The following is a 23,549-nucleotide window of genomic DNA, read 5'->3' on the forward strand; positions in this document are numbered from 1 at the left end:
TTCAGGGTTTTACTGAAACGTTTGCCCATTTTCCCCCCTGTTTGACCATTTTATTGAAGTTGGATGGCACATCTTATCTTACATGGAGGTAATTCTGCAGCTGTTACCTAGCAACCATGATGTAAACAAGGCCAATGTCCATATAAATGACACAATGTTATGATTTAACAAATAATATCTTTACTTCGTTCAATGTTTGAATAATCGCAACAATAAAAAAAAGCAATAATCGTGACAAGTTAAGAAGCTAAATTTAGTCTTTTTAATTCAATCTATGGCCCAAAATGTAACAGTGTAATGTTTTTGTCGTTCAGAAAGCTTGGTTTTGTGAAGCTGGTAACACATTAGAGAGAGAGTAACGCGGTAGACAATGGGAATGACAGGAAATGAAAGATGAACTGTTGCTCGATCATGGTTTCAGTAAGCGTAAATGATCATAAAATTCATTAAAATGTAATATTGATATTGTTAAATTACCTGGCTAGGGTTGTAAATCGTTTTGAGTGTCTCAAGAAGTAATCGTACATTTTTGTCGTTGTATTATTCTTTTATTAATCCACTTGTAACTATTTAAGCAGCGCGTCTGAAGAAGTAACCTCGGCGACCATTATTAAAATCACAAAATGATTTCAGTGGGTTCAAAGCCCTCGGCCTGTGCCCTGAAAATAAAATCAGACAAGACATTAGACGTAAGGCATTTTTTATTTTGCAAGTTGCTTTTTTGATTGTTATTATGGGGATGCAACGGTAAAACGGTTTTAAAAAAGCACTATTCAAGGGGCAAAACGGTTCTATGTCAAAGAGATTTACTCACTTAATGAATACATGAAAACGGCACGTCACAAATGTCGTCAAAGAAGAACAGATGGTTTAAAGTTTGATCGGCAAATGAAACGGAAGTGCAAGCCAAGCATCTGTTACACGTTTATTCAAATTGATTTGCAAAGTGTTTTCACGTAAACAGTGTCCAAATAAACATCATTTCGTGTAAAGTTAAGAGTGTTGCGTAACCCGTAGCCTTGTATTAATTCAACTCTACGCTTTTTGTTCGAGCCAGCATATTGTGGCATTTACCGTAGACCGTAACAGACGCTCGTTCCCGTCAAGAGAAGCTGTTGCTCTGTACAATATGACGCTTTCACATTCACTTTTAGGCTAGATTGATTCGTCTGTAGTAAAACCTCCTTTTTCTCCTCCATAAAAGCAGGAGTAGGTTGCATTAAAAAAGGCCAGCTCTCGTCCCCTTCCTGTCTGAGCACTCTTTTCTTCTGAGTGCGCTCCGAAGAAAAGAGCACTCTGCAGACTCATAAACGCCGAGGAGCAGCTGAGCCCGGCCACGCTGCTCTTTCCACACGACCGGTGCAGGAGCTCTGTGGCCCCTCCAGCGCTCCGCGACGGCCCCGCAAAGAGCCCAGGGCAGTTGACCTCGGCAGTGGGCAGCGACGGTCGGCCTCTGCGGCTTCTCGTCGTTACGTTCTGTTTCAGTTCAGTGCGAAACGGAAAAACTCGACTTAACGTAGCTTTTTTTTCCTTAGACACGTACAATTGAACTATAAAGCACTGTGAGTAGATCATAATCTTACATTGTATTCATTGTGAGCAGCAATATTGATCTAAAATGGCGTAATAATAGAAACTGGTTTATTGACTTCCTGTTCAAAATGGTAGAACTGATAAGCCCCGCCTCTTCACTGAAAAAAGAAAGAAAAATCTTAATAAGTTAATAAGTTGTTATTATTTATCTTGTTTTGAGTATCTATAAGAGTCAATGAAACAAGCATAACACATCTATTTTTACTTATACTTTGAGGGACATTTAAAAAAAAAAAAAAATACAACTGCACTTGATATAAGAACTCGTTCTATTGGCAAATCTTATTTTAAGACAGTCAAAATTTGCTCAAATCCAGATAAATAATCATTTAAATGTTATAATTTTTGAAAAGTGGATATGTGACATTTTAAAACCCTACTTGTATCACGAATTTTTCAAATATTTGCAACTAACGACAGGGACGAGGGCGGAGACAGGGGGTAGGTGAATATTCTGAGCGCCTCTATAGCAGGACAATAAAGGATCAGTCAAACATGCAGGAATCAATCGAAATACAACTTTAAGTAAACTAATGGCTTCAATAGCCTTCAAAAACCTTCAATAACCTTCAATTCAGTGCACCTATATGAGGCGATTTTTGTACAATTACCACTGATCATAAAATATGTTCTTTTAGAGAACAATCCACCTTTCTTCATCCAGAGAGACAAAAGAAGTCACCTTGGAAAATTGGGAAATTGTCCAGAGCGTTTGTCATTGGGGAGAACATGAATGATGTGATTAGATCGTCGTGGCAGTCTGTCTGCTTGGATAAATCTGTATTGACAGTCGACATGACGTCCAGTAATTTGCCCGGAGATAATCATTTTGCAACAATAATCTCCAACTTCTTTGATTGGTCGATTTATTTCCTGGTTCCAAAACAAAGCACTTGGATTGTCTTTCTTTGTCTTTGGCCAGTGGCTCTCAAACATATCACACCAAGCACCACTTAGAATAAAATGTGGCTTTCCAAGTACCATCAGGTCGAATCTGGACTGTATGAGGCCGCAATTAGTGCAAAACGTGGTCTAAAATTAGAACACATGAATGAGATTTAACCATTGAAATGTCTTTTGATCGAACAAACTGCAGAGGGCCCCGTGTACTATCAGAACCAGCCCACGTACCACAGTTTAAAAAACACTCGGCAAAGGTCTTCAGATAGCTGATGAGTCATAATTGGTTGGTCATTTGTGAAACTATATATTTAATTACAAACGTAGGGTACAAAATCACTTTTAATGAGCCTTTAATCACATCATTAGCCTCTTCAAAGTTGTATTCTGATTGATTGATTCGTGCATGTTTGAGTAATCCTGTATTGTCCTGCCACTGAGGCTCCAGCGCTCGTAAAATCCCTGTTTTCACCTACCCCCTATCCCAGCCCACATCCCCGCGCTCAGTTGTGAGTATTTGAAAGACACCGAGCGACACACGCACAGATACAAAAATGCCTCTTAAACGATGTCACGAGGTGGATCTTCTCGGTTCTGCAGTTTCGAGCAGGAAGTCAATGGACCGTTTCCATTACTAAGCCGTTTTACATCGATATCGCAGTTGACAGTGAACAAAATAAAAAAAACGATGATCTACTTATGTTACAGTTCAATACTTAGCACATTGCATGTCTCCTTTAAATTACTTTTTGTTGTCCTTTCAATGACATCACTTCTGACTCCTCCCCATGAAGCTAATCTCACAGGGATTTACGACACTTTACACGCCGCGACGTCGCCCATTTCTGGACAATAGTTTCCCGTAGTTGCGGCGTAGCTCAGCAGTACTTACAGGGACAGCCAGCCTCAGTACATTTCCATATATACTAGTACGTGCCGCGGGTTGTATCGGCTCTCCGTGCTGACTGGAGCTGCCACAGGAAATGCAAATGAGCTCTGGCGGAGGCGGGGCTGAGGGAGGGCGCTCAGGAAACACGCACACGGGAAGCGAAAGAGCGAGATGGGAAATCAATAAAACAGTGCGAGGTGCGTGGCGGTGTCGGGGGGGGGGCTGCGGAGGTGTGATTCGGGCGTAATACGATGCAGATTAGTACTTATGGCGATGGGGGGAGATTTCACAGGTGTCATCGTGCCACGCAACCGACACAAATGTAATATCACAGCGTTACCACCACTGAAACTCACCCAATCGTATCCTGTGCAAAAATTTTAATTGTTTGGAGTAATTTCCATGTATTTTCTGAACGACACATATATTTGACTGCGGGGATTTGAAAGCGACAGGAATATTTTACAATTAAGAATGAACGCTCACGACGCTCACGACGTTTTGGTTGTAGCTACAGCTTTATGTCGGATGAGAAGAGGAATTGTTGCCCAGTCAAAGATGAACTGTAAAATACATGGACCTGAGTCAGTCAAGTTCAATAATAAACACAAACACTATACAGTGATATTGGTTACGTTATAAATGGAAATGAAAAAAGGAAAAGGTTCTTTGTGAAAGTGGTATGTCATGTTCACAAGAAATAGTACTGTTTTTATTCAATTTTTTTTTTTTTTGTGTGATGTTGTGTCATCTGGCAAACTATAAATCACATATTAACAGTTCAGCTTTGTCAAAAATTTAGCTTAAAAAAAGTTGAAAAATAAGGTTAAGTTGATCCACCTCCCATTAGAAATAATGCTGAGAAAATGATGTTATAAATATAAGTATTGCTCTTTTTGGTAGAGACGGTAGAGAAGTTAAAATAATAAATAATAAATCACAAATAATACAAATAACAATTCACAAGTACCATAGTTTTTTGGACTATAAGTCGCACCGGAGTGTAAGTCGCATTTTTGGGGGAAATGTTTTTGATAAAATCCAAGACCAAGAACAGACATTTAATCTTGAAATGCAGTTTAAAATAAGAACTGTGGTAAGTGTCTGGTATGTTAACGTAACATATTAACAGTTATTCAGATAACTATAGCATAAAGAACATGCTAACAAGTTTACCAAAGCATCAGTTTTACCCCAAATCACTAAATCCATTGAATTCTTCTTCCTCTGTGTCACTTCTAAACAACTCCACAAACTCCAGAGGAAGAGGAAGTGCAGATTCTTCTTCTGCGTCGCTTAGAGCCTAGAGCGACCTCTTGATGTTACCAGTGTGAAAATAACTAATTATATCACATAAGTTGCTCTGGTAAATAAGTCGCACCCCGGCCAAAACTATGAAAAAGGCCAAAAAAAACAGTATTGCTCTTTTTGGTAGAGACAAGTTATAAATAATAAAAATAACTTTTCCCAAGTATTGCTTCTTTTGGTAGGGACAAGTTAACTCTTATTATGAGTGTGATTTTTAGGTAAATATTGAAACGATATGCTGGGGTGCATATTTTTTCTCTATAAAACCTCTCAAAAGCCACTCATAAATACAAGTTTTATGACAGTTGGTCTTAATGTCAGGCTTTAATCTGGAGCTTCAACTCCAAGACCTGAGCCAAAATTACATTTTTCAGCTTTTTTTTTCAACGCCTATTCTTCTTTCCAATGTTTTGTCATGTCGTTCAATGATTGAGCATGCTTTTTTAATGCATTTAATTTTAATTAAATAAGATTGCTGACGACTTTTAAATACATCAAAATCCCTTAACTGTTTTGCATTAATTCAATTACTTTCGGTGCTCACAGTAAAATGAAAGCATATTTAGTATTTCACCAATTTTCCTTTCTGTTTCATCAATAATTGATTTATTTTGGATTAGCTTCCAACATTATAAAAGTCCTGTAGAGGTTAATTGAAATGAGAACAGACAAATGACTCGTGCAATTATGTTTTTGTTGGATAAATATTGTAAGATAATAGATAGATTATTTAGTTAATAATTGTCCTTTTTGGATATTTATAATGCAAACAACACGTTGGACCTCGTTTCATCTACAACCACGTTTTACCCCATAGTCTAACTTGTCCTCTACATTTGACTAAACTTCTTGAAGAATTCCGTGAACCATTTTCAGATGAAAACCGCCGGCGCTGACTTTTCATGCGAATCCATTTTGCTGTTACTTTGCCACAGCCTTTAGAACATTCCCCTACGCGTCTCTGATCCCTGGACCTGCACATATCAAAGCTGTGCCCCGCTCATCCTTTCCCTTGCCGACTGTTGCCATGCAGCGCTCTGTCCGTCAGTGACCCCGGCAACTGTTGCTATGAATGGCTACGGAACGCCGTTTGAGCACCCGTTCCGTAATTCCTCGTCTATATGTGCTGCTCTGGCGTCCGCATGCGCCTCCGCTCGCCTTTCTAAAACCCCCCGCTCGCTCAGGTCCGGCCTCCCCTCCCCCGAGCTCCTTGGGCGTCCTTCACCTCTGATTTGAATCCAGCAGCGTGTCTTTTAGCTGTCACTTTGCTCCACATTGTTATCGGAGCGGGACAGTCCGTAGGAGCGGCCCCGGTGATGGATTGAGTTTGGTTCTGTCCGCTGGCCGTAATGGGGCATCAGCTCTGGATAAATAAGTTTGCTAAATGGCTGGACACGTCTGAGTGGACATGTCTGAGTGGGCACATCTGAAGTGTAATAGAAACAGGGTGGGATGGGGGGCATGGTGGGTTTATGGAGGGCTGTGGGGTTAAAGACGTCTGAAGGATAGAGGTACTCCATTATATTTAATTTCCATCAGTCGCCTTCGCTAGTTGTGTTATGGACTGCGCAAGGACCCTGTGTAATTTGTTTTCTTTACGGCTGCAAAGCTTTATCGGAATAATCAAGACTGTCGACTCTCACGGTGTGTTAATACTTTTTATTATTATGTCATTATTTGGCCCTCAATTGAGCCCATTTTAGTATGTGGACTTGGTTTGGTTTTAGTTCTGATAAAACGAAAACAGTTGTTAACGGTTATCTGGTCTATACATACATACATACATGTCATCAATAATTATTTTTGTGTAAATATCTTTCTATAAACCTTCCTTCAGGATAATAATTATAAAATACAAAACTGGTTAAAAAATAGTCAAGGAGTCAAATATTGTGGAAACTTGTAAAAACAAGGGAACTCCCCAAAATACAGATCGAAACAGATGATTACAAAGTCCCTTTTCAATACGACCTCGTACCTGTTAACACCCAGCAGTCCCTTTATTCTTAAGAGTTTCAGCTTTTTATACTTATATTATACTTATATTGTATACTTATATTATACTTTTTTAACATATATATAAGAAAGCAAACTAAAATACTACTTTAAAAATAATCATAAGAATAGAAACCAAACTGATTATTAACTTAAATTATTATAGACTAAGCATTGTGATCCATTGGTTGTTCAGTGCTAATAACTTTAGGCATTAAGTGTCATTCTTGTCTTTGCTCAAGTTATAAATAGTAGTAGTTTAGTGTAGTTTGAACACAGCCTTTCTGTTTAAGTCCACACCAACATGTTCAATTGGCAAGAACAAAATAAAACCCATTTAATGCAAATGCAACATCCTGGATACATTTGCATCAATAATAAAAGCCAAAATAAAAGCCCATAGATGAGTTTACATGTTTTCTGAGCGTGGACCGAAGAGCGCGGGGCAGTATTTGGCATCGCCCGTCGCTCGCTCGCCTCTGGGCCCGGAGCTGAACTGTGATACTGGGATCCAGGAGTCAAAATAAATCGACTTGACTGGCTGTCAGCACACATCATCATGAGCGTGTCCTAAAACGCCATCAATTTGCACAACCATTTTGTGAGGTTCATGAAAGACTAACCACGAGTTGAACGACACTAACTAATAGTAGAAAAGTGCAATGACTCATCCTCGCGTCTAAATGTCGCGCGGTGATTGTGACTTTTAGACTATTTTGAATATTCAATTCGCGGCAGCCGTGATTGACTACACGTTCCTTTTGAAGTTGTGGTGCCATGATTTAAATTTAGCAAGAAACAAAATCATTTATCACATTAGCGGTGGGATTACAGGATATTGTTCGCTTAACATCAGTGAAGTCGGGCTTAAATTAATAAAAGATGTTTGTGATTCTGGAGGCAGAGCATGCAGAGTCTAATCAGGCTTTGATTGGCTGTGTGCATAATTGGATTCTTCCAAATACACGGCAGAGCTCCTGAGTGTGATGAGCTCCGTCTCCACTCTACACCTGTGCTTCAGCAGAGGCCCAACAGCATCGTCTCTCTTCAGCTGTTAACTCTGATCTGATTACATAGAACCGCGTAAATACAAGTTAAGAACATCGTACATTTTGAGGAAATCAAGTATTCAGGGCGAGATGTGGTTAAACGGCCATACCATCTTATCATAGACCACACTGGTAAGAGGCAGCAGTGGCTCTAGTGTCCTTGGACAAGACACTTCACCTACCTACTACCTACCGTGTGTGTACCATGGATGGAAACTAGCTCATGAATACAATGCGGTGTGTATACTGTATTTTTATTGTGTATTGTATTGTACTTTTTTCATAGTTTGGCCGGGGTGCAACTTATATGTGATATTATTAGATATTTCACATTGGCAAACGCATTTCACATGTTAATATATATTATTTTCACACTGATAAATAATCAATAATTGACTTATACTCCAGTGCGACTTATATATGTTTTTTTCTTTTCTGTTAAGCATTTTTCGGCTGGTGCGACTTATACTCCAGTGCGACTTATACTCCAGTGCGTATGTTCATTACCATGTGCTGTCCTTAGCGAATAGAGAAAAACTATTACATAATAATAATTGGCTACATTAGCTTCTCTGAATCTGTCACTAGGAGACAGAAGACCAAGTGTTGATGATGAACAGTTGTTTGGATTTGCATAGTCCTTTGCAAGCTTCTCAAAGTAATGCAGTTGAACATCATTCATTAACCCCGTGAGCCTCTACTGTAGCCACAGCTGCCCTGGGGTTGAGTGATGGAAGAAAAGCTTTGCAACTCTACGTCTTGGTGAAGGAAATGGGGACACTTTGCACTGGTTGGAGCTGGGAACAAACCTCTTCTACATCCACTGCCCCCGAGTCTAGTAATCTTTCTTAAATATTTCAGCGTATATAATTTCTCAACTACATTTAGTCATCCACATCCATCACATCCTGCATAGTCAATCTGTTCCTTCCCCCTTCTTTGTAATAAAAACTTCTTTCTAGGACTTTTTCCCCCCGCGCAACAACAAGCTACAAATCTTAAACTTTCTCTAAATTCCCCCGGCAGTCATTACTCAAACACCAATTGGACGGAAGATTAAAATCCTTTGCACGGGCGGTGTGACGCCACGTCGGCTAATTTACAGCTCATTGAGATGATAGATTTAAACCGCGGGGAAATCGGTAGCACAAATTTAAGAAAAGGAGATTTTAGGATGGAAATCTTGAGCCTGTGGCAACTGAAGGTCAAACGCACGGAATGAAAAAACGATGATGAAAAACCGCAGGGTGAAAGACAAGTCTAAAAGGAGGGAGGGGCAGAAGGAGGTTAGGGTGGGTCCGTGCATAATTACATTTTCTGTTCTGAGCACTATTGGGAATCAATAATGTAATTCATAGAAAGCCATAGAGCTGCCTTGCATTGGTATTCACAGACATGGGCCACGCTACATCCCAAAGAATTAAAAGCAGCAGTGAAGGAGGGGCAGGGGCAGGGCGGGGGCAGGGGGGGTGTGGGGGGGGGGGGGGGGGGGGCATTCAGACAACTCCTCAGTCTTTGTTTGACATCCGCCGCTACATTTTTCAACACAATGTACTGCCGAAACACTGGAGACTAACGGAGCTTTGCAGTCAAAACGGTGTGACATTTTGCGCTCTCGTCTTCGCTCGGCCTCACGAGATCCCAGAGAAACATCAGGCGGTGTTAAACGTACTGATGACTACTGCAAAAATGTAGAATACTGATAATAAATCAGTAATTTCATACATCATACATTTCATAAAGACAAACATGTTTATTAACTTTATCCGTGATAGTTAATTCCTTGTTTTAAATTATACATTGTTTTGTTTAGTCAGCGTTAAAGGTGAGCAATGTAACGTTTCTGGTTAAGGGTCTGCTGCCTGCTTGTCTCCATGGAGATGTTTGCTGTCTGGAATGATCCACAGTATGGCATTAAACCTCTCTTTGTTCGTGGAGACAAGCGGATGACAGAGCAAGAATGGTATGACTTAAGATTAAATACCCAATTGAATAAATGCAATATTCAGTAATAAGTTTAATGCCATACGGGACATTCTACTTCACCATGGAGACATGAAGGTGGCGGATCTTCCAACAGAGAACTTATAAAGTGAACCTTTAACTTTGTCAAACTCCTTCACATTTTGAGGCGTATACAAAATTCCAGTCCTGGAGAAAAAAGTTAAAAACATTTTTCAATTTTCAATTCAAGGTCTAAATGTTAATGGTTCATAATGAGTTCATGGTTGAAGTCTTCATGAATAAGACTAAGTAAAGCATTTATTCATGAACCATTATTATAAAGTGTTACCAGTCTGGTTAATATAAAATAAGCAACAATTAAGAATTTCCAGTGCGTAAATGTCAACGTTAATGTGTTTTTCTATTACAAAGGATGAAAAAAAAAAGAAAGAAAAAATCTAGCCTCAAAATTGTATTCAAGGTTCACTAAAAGCTCTATTTGTGGTAATCTATAAAGAACTATTGTAGGGTAAAAATTCCTGTGAGTATTTGTCCTGAAAAGAAACAAAGAATACAAAACGCACTCGTAAATGTCCTTAAACCAGGTTCTGATATTGCCCACATGCATCTGCCAAAACCACCTTGAGTTTTCACTTTTTGTGATATTCTGACTTTAGTCCTTGTTTCTCCATTGATACTCCATTAAGTTCCACTTCACTTTTACCTCCAGTTGACTCCATTACGGGAATTTAGAACACATTGGTTTACACACTTTTAAAGGGTCTATCGAATCAAGCAAAGACCACCATTATTTATTTATGTATTGTATATTTATGTATTATTTATTTATGTACCGTATATTTATGTATTATTTATTTATGTATTGTTTATTTGTTTATTCATATAGCATTTATTTATTTATGTATGATTTATTTTATTTATTTTATTTATTTTATTTTATTTAATTTTATTTACTTTATTTTATTTATTTTATTTATTTTATTTATTTTATTTATTTTATTTATTTTATTTTATTTATTTTATTTTATTTATTATTTATCTGCTTATCCTGGTTGAATGCCATTGCTTCTATACTTACTCACAGTGTTTGGATAGAACCCTTCACTCGCGGCGTCCCTCTTTCTCCGTGTCCATTCCGCGATAAAGACCTGTTCTGTCCCGTCTGACGCAGGCTGTGATGACCGGGGCCCCGTGTGTGGGCAGCAAAGCGGTGGCCCCGGGCTCGCTCACTGCTTCAAGCCTCATTTGCTCCCTGATTGGCCTGAATGTCTCTAGCTTTATCCTACACGGACCACTAAGGGTATTTATACTCGCGGAAAGAGGGAGCCCGGGAGCCACAGCCACCGGGGGAAAAAAAGAAAAGACTGGAAATAAATCAGAGTGCTTATTCCAATCGAACAATCAGGTTATTTTGTGTGTTTTTTTTTTTTTTTGTTTTTAGCTTATTTCGTTGGTTGTGGATCATTCTGTGGTGTGAAAAAGAGCTCGGTGACTGGACTGTCGAAAGCCTTGAGCGGATCTGACACAAACACTCAAAATATTCATTTGCTTTGACTGGGTTCTGTGTCCTGTGCGCCGCGAGTGAAAGGGCCTGACACGGCGCGCAGCGGAGCCCGCAGAGAATGTCACGAGTTTAAAAGAGAAAAAAGGAGACAGACAATTCGAGCATTAGGTTCGACTTTTCGCAGCCAGTAGAAAGTTTTTCTCTCCGCCGAAGTAAAGACTGTTTGTTTGTGTGAGTGATTGATATTTCAGCGTGTGAGCTTGCAAATTTGACAAATGTGGAGCAGGTTTTTTAGTGTCAAAACAGTCTATTTTGCTCAGCTTTCGTCAGCGGTGTGACAGTCGTGTACCATTTGAACCAGTTTAAAGGTAAAAGAGTTTAAACGAGTCAAGATCATTGAGTTGTGGTCGCTTGGTACTCATTTCATACAGTCATGCAGTCTCAGAGAGGATAGTTGTGGCTCACATTTTCATTTAAATTACTTAAAATCAATGACCTTCAAAAGCTTTATTTGGTTAGGTTTGTTAATTGGAGGTAAATCAATTTAGAATGTGATCGGAAAAGCTGTGAACTGAGGCGATTGGTGTGTTGAGGAACCCTTCACAAGATGATTTTTTTTTAATAGTCAGGTGTTTATATATTTATTAGTTCTATTATCTTAATAAATTCTATATAGACAGAAAAAAGGGGCACTCGCTCTAGCTTTGATTACAGCACACATTCTGAGGCAGTTTCATTAAGCTTCTGCGGTATTAAAATATGTATTTCTGCCCAGTGGTGCATTATTTTTCACCAGTTGATCTTGTATTGATGATGTGAAAAAGTGACCGCAGCACAAAGAGAGCGACCACTGCACAAAGAGAATGACCACTGCACAGAGAGAGTGACTGCTGCACAAAGAAAGTGACCGCTGCACAAAGAGAGCGACCACTGCACAGAGAGAGTGACCACTGCACAAAGAGAATGACCACTGCACAAAGAGAGTGACCACTGCACAAAGAGAGTGACCACTGCACAAAGAGAGCGACAACTGCACAAAGAGAGTGACCACTGCACAAAGAGAGCGACAACTGCACAAAGAGAATGACCACTGCACAAAGAGAGCGACCACTACACAAAGAGAGCGACCACTGCACAAAGAGAGTGACCACTGCACAAAGAGAGTGGCCACTACACAAAGAGAGTGACCACTGCACAAAGAGAATGACCACTGCACAAAGAGAGCGACCACTACACAAAGAGAGCGACCACAGCACAAAGAGAGTGACCAATGCACAAAGAGAGTGACCACTGCACAAAGAGAGCGACCACTACACAAAGAGAGCGACCACAGCACAAAGAGAGCGACCAATGCACAAAGAGAGTGACCGCTGCACAAAGAGAGTGACCACTGCACAAAGAGAGTGACCGCTGCACAAAGAGAGTGACCACTGCACAAGGAGAGTGACCACTGCACATAGAGAGCGACCGCTGCACAAAGAGAGTGACCACTGCACAAAGAGAGTGACCACTGCACAAAGAGAGTGGCCACTGCATAAGAGTCACCATTGCACAAAGAGAGTGATCACTGCACAAAGCGAGTGACCACTGCACAAAGAGAGCGACCACTGCACAAAGAGAGCGTCCACTGCACAAAGAGAGTGACCACTGCACAAAGAGAGCGACCACTGCACAGAGAGAGTGACCACTGCACAGAGAGAGCGACCACTACACAAAGAGAGCGACCACTGCACAGAGAGAGCGACCGCTGCACAGAGAGAGCGACCGCTGCACAGAGAGAGCGACCACTGCACAGAGAGAGCGACCACTGCACAAAGAGAGTGACCACTGCACAAAGAGAGCGACCACTGCACAGAGAGAGCGACCACTACAGAAAGAGAATGACCACTGCACAGAGAGAGCGACCACTGCACAGAGAGAGCGACCACTACACAAAGAGAGCGACCACTGCACAGAGAGAGCGACCACTGCACAGAGAGAGTGACCACTGCACAAAGAGAGCGACCACTGCACAGAGAGAGCGACCACTGCACAGATGACCACTGCACAAAGAGAGTGACCACTGCATAAGAGTGACCACTGCACAAAGAGAGTGACCCAAACACTCTCAGATCTGTAGTACATTAGTTTCTGCTTCTCCTTAGATGTTTTCTCTGCTCGATGCCAATGATTTGATCCTTCTCAAACACACGGACATCTCGTCCATGACCACGGGATTCGTCTTTCCACGCGGTCGTTTCAGAAATGAGAAGCCGCTCACCGCATCAGTTTGGTTTAAATACCGTGTTGCAGCTGAAAGATCATCACCTGCAGCAGAGGAGAGGACCTTTGACAAGCAGAGTATAATATAAGTTTATATTTGGGGTGTAATGCCCCTTTTTCTGTCCTGTGGCGTAACACACTTTGTAGCTTAATACAAAAATAGTTTCCCTTTTACTAGAGCAAATAAGTCTTTTCACTTTTCTGATGTCTATTATATTGATACAACTTAAAATATCTTATTTTTTGTGTCACACCACTCGACACCTTTTGGCTTCGAGCATAAAATCTCATTAAAACGTAGTTTTCGTAAAGAAAGGTTCTGTTCACACATCTATAAACTGCATGTGACACAAGTGAAAACAGTTGGAAGAAAAGTCTTAAACCGCAGGACATTTTACTTATTAATTGCCGTACAATAAAATGAAACACAACTTAATTCTTGAACTAAATTATGTGGACTATGGAAGGGAATGTTGTACTGTAGAGATTAATTACCGAGGAAGAACAACATTATTTGGCTTTTTTAACGTCAGGTCAAGTAGCCATTTTGTCTAAAGATCATTTTTGGAATACATTTTGTCTGATAAAGGACTTTTCATAATCTGCCACTTACATTGCTTTCTACATAATTACAACCTGTTTTTTTCTCTCTCTTTCACACATAGTAAAATGCTGTATAGTATATTACAAATTAAGATCTCTGGGTCAAAATCCGACCTTAGCATTCGTTGAGAACTCGGACGTAGTGTTAGCAGCGCCATGGCATCCGTAGGCTACTAAATGCTTTGATTTCTAAAACCAGACCTTTTCTACTCTGAGGGATTACATCACATCTTGAACGTTTTGAAACTGGGGCTGTGTGCGTCCCGGTGGTGGAGTGGTTAAAGCGGCAGCACACATGCCAGGCTCCAAGTGCAGCCGACCGCAGTGTCGTTCGACTCTTGACTCCGACAGTTTACTGCGTGTCCTCCCTTCTCTCTCATCCCATTTCACACTACGCTGTCCTGTCTAATAAAGGGCACAGGGCAAAAAAAAAAAACATTAAAATATGATATTAAAATTAATCGACTAAATATATGTCCTCCTGTGCATCGATTAGCCAACCAAAAGGGGGCGTCGCTATGGGAAACGCACTCACACTTGTTATACCTCTATGATTACGAAATATGAATACAGAAAACCACTAGTAAACGATGTCTTTATCAGTAAAAAGTCAGATTAAACTCGCATATTTTACCCAAATCTCAAGATAACTCAACACATTCTTCTTTCTGCTGTAGAGAATATAAATCCTAACCCAAAATAATTAGTCGGCCATTAGAATTCTGGTCTAAGAATATGAATTTTGAATACATTTTTAACAGCCCAACAGTAAAATCACATAAACGTCGCTTCTTTCTCCGTCGCCGCTGCAGCGTTCAGCACCACAACAACCCTCCCGCGCCGGATGTCCCCGTATCATGCCGTGCGGTGGTTTGAGAGCGGTTGGCATTTACCCAGCGGGCGCTCGCGTGCCGCCTCTCCTCTGCGCCGCTGACCTCCCCGAGTCACTTTGGGACACGGAGTTAGGGCCCAGCAGGTTCCAGACAGGACATGGGTCTCCGGTATTTCATCATACTGCTGTGCGCTGACCCCTGTCCCGTGTTTTCTCTCCACACAGCCGCCGCAGGAAGTCCCGCCCCCTCCCAGGACCCGCTCGCCGCCGCCGGGCCCGGGACACGAGTGCGCCGGGCCACCGCTGAGGACACCTACTGGGCTTATTCAGGTAAACACTGGCTGACGTTGGTTTTGCTTGAATTCTTGGCTTTTCTTTGTGCAGTTTATGTTTTTTCCGTGTCGTTTTGGTGTTGGCGATGTGTTGTCAGTGGAACATTATCATGGACTACAATGGCATTTCCCTGTAGTCAAGCCAAGTTAAGGGCGGTTGAATTTGTGTGCATTATATTATGATATTGTGAACAGCTTTGAATATATTCGTAATAAAGTTGGAATGTAATGTTTTTTTTTAGACTTGTGAAATGAGTTAACTTGTTATGCATAAATAAGTTTCACTTCAGGGGACTCAAAATGTGTTCCATGAAACTGTTGAAAGGAAGAGTAATGGGTGCGAATGCTAAATGTATCAAAGCTTAAGGGCATCAACAAGATCATTTACAATGAATCTGTGTGAAGTACTTTCACGTTTTTACCTTTTTTCTAGAGTACTTTTTGTTGTTGTTGTTGTTGTTGCTCCTTTTTATTTTTACCATATCTTAACAAAACTACGTACCGTTACTTCTTCCACAACCTCAGAAATCCCACGAGACGAGACTCAAACACAATCTTGGGTCCACGAGAATGAAACTACAACCAGATTTGGACTTGATGACGTTTGACAATGTAGTAAATCAGTGCGGTTCACTTTTTGGACTCACTTTTGTAGAAATAAATACCGTATTTTCCGGACTATAAATCCATCCATCCATCTTCTTCTGCCGCTTTATCCGGGGCCGGGTTGCGGGGGCAGCAGTCTGAGCAGGGACTCCCAGACTTCCTTCTCCCCAGACACTTCCTCTAACTCCTCCGGGGGAATCCCGAGGCGTTCCCAGGCCAGCCGAGAGACATAGTCTCTCCAGCGTGTCCTGGGTCTTCCCCGGGGCCTCTTCCCGGTGGGACATGCCTGAAACACCTCCCGAGGGAGGCGCCCAGGAGGCATCCGAAACAGATGCCCGAGCCACCTCAGCTGGCTCCTCTCGACGTGGAGGAGCAGCGGCTCTACTCCGAGCTCCCCCCGTGTGGCCGAGCTCCTCACCTTATCTCTAAGGGAGCGCCCAGCCACACGGCGGAGGAAACTCATTTCGACCGCTTGTATCCGCGATCTTGTTCTTTCGGTCACTACCCAAAGCTCATGACCATAGGTGAGGGTAGAAACGTAGACCGACCGGTAAATAGAGAGCTTTGCCTTTCGGCTCAGCTCCTTCTTCACCACAACGGTCCGATGCAGCGACTGCATCACTGCAGCCGCTGCACCGATCCGCCTGTCGATCTCAGGCTCCATCTTTCCCTCACTCGTGAACAAGACCCCGAGATACTTGAACTCCTCCACTTGGGGCAAGGACACCCCACCCACCTGGAGAGGGCAAGCCACCTTTTTCCGGTCGAGAACCATGGCCTCGGATTTGGAGGTGCTGATTCTCATCCCAGCCGCTTCACACTCGGCTGCAAACCGTCCCAGTGCATGTTGCAGGTCCGGGTTTGATGGGGCCATCAGGACAACATCGTCTGCAAACAGCAGAGATGAGATCCTGTGGTCCCCAAACCGGACACCCTCCGACCCCTGACTGCGCCTAGAAATTCTGTCCATAAAAATTATGAACAGAACCGGTGACAAAGGACACCCCTGGCGGAGTCCAACATGCACTGGGAACAGGTCTGACTTACTGCCGGCAATGCGAACACAGCTCCTGCTCCGGTCATACAGGGACCGGACAGCCCTGAGCAAAGGGCCCCGGACCCCGTACTCCCGGAGCACCCCCCAAAGGACACCCCGAGGGACACGGTCGAAAGCCTTCTCCAGATCCACAAAGCACATGTGGACTGGTTGGGCAAACTCCCATGAGCCCTCGAGCACCCGATGGAGGGTATAGAGCTGGTCCAGTGTTCCACGACCGGGACGAAAACCACTCTGCTCCTCCTGAATCCGAGGTTCGACTATCGGTCGGATTCTCCTCTCCAGTACCTTGGAATAGACCTTACCCGGGAGGCTGAGGAGTGTGATCCCTCTGTAGTTGGAACACACCCTCCGGTCCCCCTTCTTGAACAGAGGGACCACCACCCCGGTCTGCCAGTCCAGAGGCACGGTCCCCGAACGCCACGCGATGTTGCAGAGACGTGTCAACCAAGACAGTCCTACAACATCCAGATACTTTAGGTACTCAGGGCGGATCTCATCCACCCCCGGAGCCCTGCCACCGAGGAGTTTGCAAACAACCTCAGTGACTTCAGCTTGGGTGATGGATGAGCCAGCCTCCGAGTCCCCGGTCTCTACTTCCTCTTCGGAAGACGTGACTGAGGGATTAAGGAGATCCTCAAAGTATTCCTTCCACCGTCCGACGACATCCCCAGTTGAGGTCAGCAGGCCTCCACCCGCACCGTAAACGGTGTTGGTGAGACACTGCTTCCCCCTCCTGAGGCGCCGGACGGTTTGCCAGAATTTCTTTGGTGCCGACCAATAGTCCTCCTCCATGGCCTCCCCGAACTCCTCCCAGGCCCGGGTTTTTGCCTCTGCGACAGCACGAGCCGCGGCTCGCTTGGCCTGCCGATACCCGTCGATGACCTCCGGAGACCTACAAGCCAGAGTGGCCTGATAGGCCTCCTTCTTCAGTCTGACGGCATCCCTTACTTCCGGTGTCCACCACCGGGTTCGAGGGTTGCCGCCACGACAGGCACCGGAGACCTTGCGACCACAACTCCGAGCAGCCGCATCAACAATGGAGGCGGAGAACATGGTCCACTCGGACTCAATGTCCCCAACCTCCCCCGGGACATGGGAGAAGCTCTCCCGGAGGTGCGAGTTGAATACCCTACTGACAGAGGGCTCCACTAGACGTTCCCAACAGACCCTCACAATGCGCTTGGGTCTGCCAAGTCTGTCCGGCTTCCTCCTCCGCCAGCGGATCCAACTCACCACCAGGTGGTGATCGGTTGACAACTCTGCCCCTCTCTTCACCCGAGTGTCCAAGACACGCGGCCGGAGGTCTGATGACACGACAACAAAGTCGATCATTGACCTCCGGCCTAGGGTGTCCTGGTGCCATGTGCACTGATGGACACCCTTGTGCTTGAACATGGTGTATTCATTATGGACAATCCGTGGCTAGCACAGAAGTCCAATAACTGAACACCGCTCGGGTTCAGATCGGGGAAGCCGTTCTTCCCGATCACCCCTCTCCAGGTGTCACTGTCATTGCCCACGTGGGCGTTGAAGTCCCCCAGTAGAACAACGGAGTCCCCGGTCGGTGCACTGTCCAGTACCCCTCCCAAGGACTCCAAGAAGGCCGGGTACTCTGCACTGCTGTTCGGCCCGTAGGCCGCCACAACAGTGAGAGACCTGTCCCCCACCCGAAGGCGGAGGGACGCGACCCTCTCGTTTACCGGGGTAAACTCCAACACGTGGCGGCTGAGCTGAGGGGCTATCAGCAAGCCCACACCAGCCCGCCGCCTCTCCCCACGGGCAACACCAGAGAAGTGGAGCGTCCAGCCCCTCTCGAGGAGATGGGTTCCAGAGCCCAAACTGTGCGTGGAGGTGAGGCCGACTATATCTAGTCGGTATCGCTCAACCTCCCGCACAAGCTCAGGCTCTTTCCCCCCCAGCGAGGTGACATTCCATGTCCCCAGAGTTAGTCTCTGTGTCTGGAGATCTGGTCGCCGAGGCCCCTGCCGTCGACTGCCGCCCAGATCTCTCTGCACCGGCCCCTTATGGATCCTCCTGCGGGTGGTGGGCCCACGGGAGGGCGGCCCCACGTCGCTCTTTCGGGCTGTGCCCGGCCGGGCCCCGTGGGGTAAGACCCGGCCACCAGGCGCTCGCCATGGAGCACCCATCCCAGGCCTGGCTCCAGGATGGGGCCCCGGTGACGCCGATCCGGGCGACGTAAACGGCCTTGTTCGTGTCGTCGTCATAAGAGGCTTCTGAACCGATCTTTGTCTGACCCGTCACCTAGGACCTGTTTGCCTTGGGAGACCCTACCAGGGGCATGAAGCCCCGGACAACATAGCTCCCGGGATCATTCGGGCACTCAAACCCCTCCACCACGTTAAGGTGTCGGTTCAAGGAGAGGGGACTATAAATCACACCGGATTATGAGTCGCACACAGCCCAAAAATGCATAATAGAGAAGAAAAAAAACATATATAAGTCAGACTTTATAACAAAAACTGTTAGTACTGAACACTCGCAATACTGACCTAACCTAATACTGATGTGCAATTTTGTCATATGTGCAATTGCTGTTGGAATTCATGTGCAATTCATGTGCAATTACTGTGAAATTCATGTGCAATCTATGTGCTGTCGTGACACATATTCATGTGCAATTACTGTCGTGATCACATGCAATGGTATTTATGTTTTTATTTATTTATTTGTCTATGGGAGTTTTTATTTATTTATAGGAGATTTTCTACTGAAAGTGTTTTTCAGACTTCCTATAAGTGATCTGTTCTTCTGTATCTACCTCTGTATCTACCTGCGTTGCACCAATGAAATTTCCCCATGTGGGACAATAAAGGAATATCTTATCTTATCTTATTTTTGCAAGAACAGATATTTCCTCTTGAAATGCAGTTTAAAATAATAACAGATGAGAGAACATGGTGAATAGGTGTACGTATGCTAACGCTAACACCTTCAGCTACATGAGGCACAGACAGAACTGTGCTAAGTGTCTGGTATGTTAACGTAACATATGAACAGTTATTCAGATAACTATAGCATAAAGAACATGCTAACAAGTTTACCAAAGCATCAGTTTTACCCCAAATCACTAAATCCATTGAATTCTTCTTCCTCTGTGTCACTTCTAAACAACTCCACAAACTCCAGAGGAAGAGGAAGTGCAGATTCTTCTTCTGCGTCGCTTAGAGACTAGAGCGCCCTCTTGCAGTTGCCACTGTGAAAATAACAAATAATATCACATATAAGTCGCTCTGGAGTATAAGTCGCACAACTATGATAAAAGGTGCAATTTATAGTCCAGAAAATACGGTGTGTATATATATATATATATATATATATATATATATATATATATATGTTTACTGTTTACAGCATAACTACAACATCTCATTAACTGTAACTACTGCACAAAACAGCTTTATGAAGAGAGTAATTGGGGCCGCTAATAGAGAATCATTTACCTTTTTTACGTATGTGCAAAGGCTCGAGACGCACAGATTTAGGATTTGTAAAAATGTGCCCCGCTCTTGTGACCCGAGCTAACGAGAGAGAGAAGAGCTATGGCAGATTTGGCTGCGACTGCGAGGAGCATGTTGTGGGCTCGGTGCTGATGCTCCTCCCGCAGCTGCTGCTCTGGCCTGGAGCAGTCCCGGGGCACGTTTTGACTTTAACCCAGCTTCACAAGACAGAGAAAAAGACTCTTCCTCTGTCCCTTCTGAGCGCTCTCGTTCGCACATTAATGTTTCACCGTGCATGCACTGCGAGCTGTAGGCCACATCTGGGCTTTCTTTATGTGGCGTAAGATCTGCTGCGTCACTACAAAACACGACAAGCCAAGACTTTAGTAGCTTCTTGTTAGTTGTGACTTATGCGTAACATCGTTTTTGGTCTTTTTGGATAATAACAGCTACAATGAATTAACCCACAAGTTATAAACAAATGTTTTTTATTAAATTTATTTGATTTTTTAACCATGTTATATCAGTGTTCCTTCATCAAAACCTGAAGTTGCATTAAGATAAGATAAGATATTCCTTTATTGTCCACACATGGGGAAATTTCATTGTTGCAACGCTGGTAGATACAGAGGAAAAGGACAGATAACTTATAGGGAGTTTAAAAAACACTCTTAATATAAGAACTCTTATTAAAGGTCCCATATCATGTAAAATCAACTTTTCAGCGCTTTTAACCTTCTTACAGTGCTATTGGTACCTCATACATGTGCCCAAAGTGTTTTTTTAAATTGATTCTTGCAGTCTTTAGTTAGAGAACAGTCTCTATCCTTCCCCTCGGATGAGCAGACAGACGGGGCCTACTCACCAGGATGAGTCGGCCTGGTGCTGTAGCACGCTTCCCTGTTTCAGCCCATCCTCCAGGAAGCACTCTGTACCTGTAACATGCTCCCCTCCCCCCGCCCCCGCCCCTGCCCCCGCCCCTTCGCTGGAGAGGAACCGCAGCTATTTCTTCACGCTAGTTTGATGAATACCGTTTAGACCGTCCTCTGTCCTCCGAGCGTCAAAATTATATTCTGAGTTTTCCAGATCTGATGTCATATTCTACCTATAACATGGCTCCAAGATCTTCTGTGCTGTTTTTAAGTCTCATTCTGTGCCTTTCTGCCACCTATCCACGCTCATAACTGCATGGCTACATGTTGGAGGCAAGCTAGTATTTGTTTTTCCCTCCTATGTAATTCTAGGTCAGTTCCTAGTGTGGGAAACATGAGATGCCAAAGTAAAGATACTCAAGAGCATGTTTTAAACACTAATAACAATACAAACATGACGTAGTATTTGTCATTTAAAGATATATTTGATCATTTCCATATGGATCATATCAATCGTTCTGGTCGCGAGCCTTAATGGTAGTGCACATTAGAAACTGAGAGGTCCGCTTCAACACACACATTCTAAACAACTCTGTGCAGTGGTCTAAACGAGAACTGAATGGCTCTAAAAAAAAAAGTCTGGATATTTTTCAGAAGACCTTCAATCATCTAAATAATAACATTATTTCAAATTGCAATTTTGATTCAACTGCGATATATTTAGCAACTCATGTAACTTCATGTTGTTTTTCAGACGTAACAAACGGTTTCACACCAAGCTAAAGAGAATTGGTCAACGCATCTGTCAATCGCTCAAAAGATGCCAAAGGCTGACCAATCGGATGAGTGGGTGGGGAAAAAGATACTAGCAGCAAATCAAGCAGCTCTGAATCCGTTGTATCGTCTCAGGGGTCGGATCACAGCCAGCCCTAAACCGTTAAGCGTAATTTGGGGGTCTCCGTGCAGCCCTGGACCCCTGCTGTTCTCACGTGTCTGATCGCGCAGCTCTTATGTAACACGCTGATGTAACAATACTGAATATCTACTTCTTCCTTTTGCGGTTTGAACTTTAAGGAAAAACAAAAAGACTTACAACTTGTACCACTAAAGCATAAATCATATAATAAAAGGTCTGTGTGCGAGTCTAGTACTTGTACTTGTGAGTAAGTGTTGTGCGTCCCTGGACAGAGGCGTGCTTGTCAGCACTGTGCAGCCTTTAATCTACCATTCTGATCAGGCAGAGGGCAGAGCGCCCGGCCCTCAGAGGGACGCCCTGATTGGAGTTTGTCAGACCTTTGGAGGACACGATTAGAATGAGCTAATTAGACCCAATGCAACTTTAGGGAAGTTTGCAGAAGTCATCAGAGGAGAGAAAAGCCAGATAGTGTAAGTCAAAGGGAGATTACCCATGATTCTCTCTGAATAGTAAATACACGCACCTGGACCTGAGGTTGCCGCGGGAACATCCTTTATTCAGCACTTTCCGGCGCCTCTGTCAGATGCTGTGGAGTTAGTGAAAAACGTTTCACTTTCTCATGATTCAACTTTCTTATGACTCAACTTTGTATTGACAGAATTGTGCTATTATTTATTAACTTTGTAGACTCACTTATTCTTGGTGGTACGTGACTGCCTCAAATCTATTAATGTTTTAGCCCTCCTTTGGATTCGTCAATACTATCCACTACCTTGTTCTGTTTTGTTTTGTTTTTTTATCTTTTAGACCATGTTTAGCCATGACTTTGGCTTGATATTGCCCATGTTTACATCTACATTCGTACTTGGAAAGCTAAATATTATCTTAGCATTTGGTGTTAAAAAATTGGAGAACCTCTGATCTACAGTATCATTGGCCAAAAGTGAAGGAACATTTTTCAACTTTGTAAAATCATTCACACCATATGCATGTAATTCATCCCGTTTTACATTCAAGACTTGTATTTTGCCGGCTTTAGAATATATATGCCACTATTCTACACTTCTTTACGCCGCTCACCCTATTGCCGCTAATGTACGAACCTTTTCTTTATAATTACCAATCTGGATTTCATCAGGCAGTCTTTTCTCACACTCGGAGGTGCATTACATTTCCTGCTGGCCAATTTGAAAAAGCAAAGAATCCATTTTCAAAAGCCTCTGCTCTGTCATTCAGACCTGACCCATATGTTGGTATTAACAATCTCCTGGCTCGTCTTAAGGCCATTTACAACCATCCGCACACTTGAGTGAAATTAATTTCCCGAGCGCCACAGTGTCAAGGCTCTCTATCACCAGATACGAGCGGCGGGGCTAATTTGCCTGCTTCTTGTCCGAGGGGTTTT

At 43.4% G+C, this 23,549-nt stretch overlaps 1 protein-coding gene across 1 annotated transcript in view; it reads left to right on the forward strand.

Moving 5' to 3' along the window:
- LOC140366282 (receptor-type tyrosine-protein phosphatase gamma-like) overlaps positions 1 to 23,549 on the forward strand; it is a 366,422-nt gene that overhangs the window by 89,146 nt on the left and 253,727 nt on the right. Inside the window, 1 exon segment of the mRNA XM_072452947.1 lies at positions 15,126 to 15,230. Within this exon segment, the coding sequence (XP_072309048.1) occupies positions 15,126 to 15,230 (105 nt within the window).

The sequence above is a fragment of the Eucyclogobius newberryi genome, unplaced genomic scaffold, assembly GCF_026437365.1.
Source record: "Eucyclogobius newberryi isolate DKJ021-1_F unplaced genomic scaffold, fEucNew1.0.hap1 SCAF_19, whole genome shotgun sequence".
Lineage (NCBI taxonomy): Eukaryota > Metazoa > Chordata > Actinopteri > Gobiiformes > Gobiidae > Eucyclogobius > Eucyclogobius newberryi.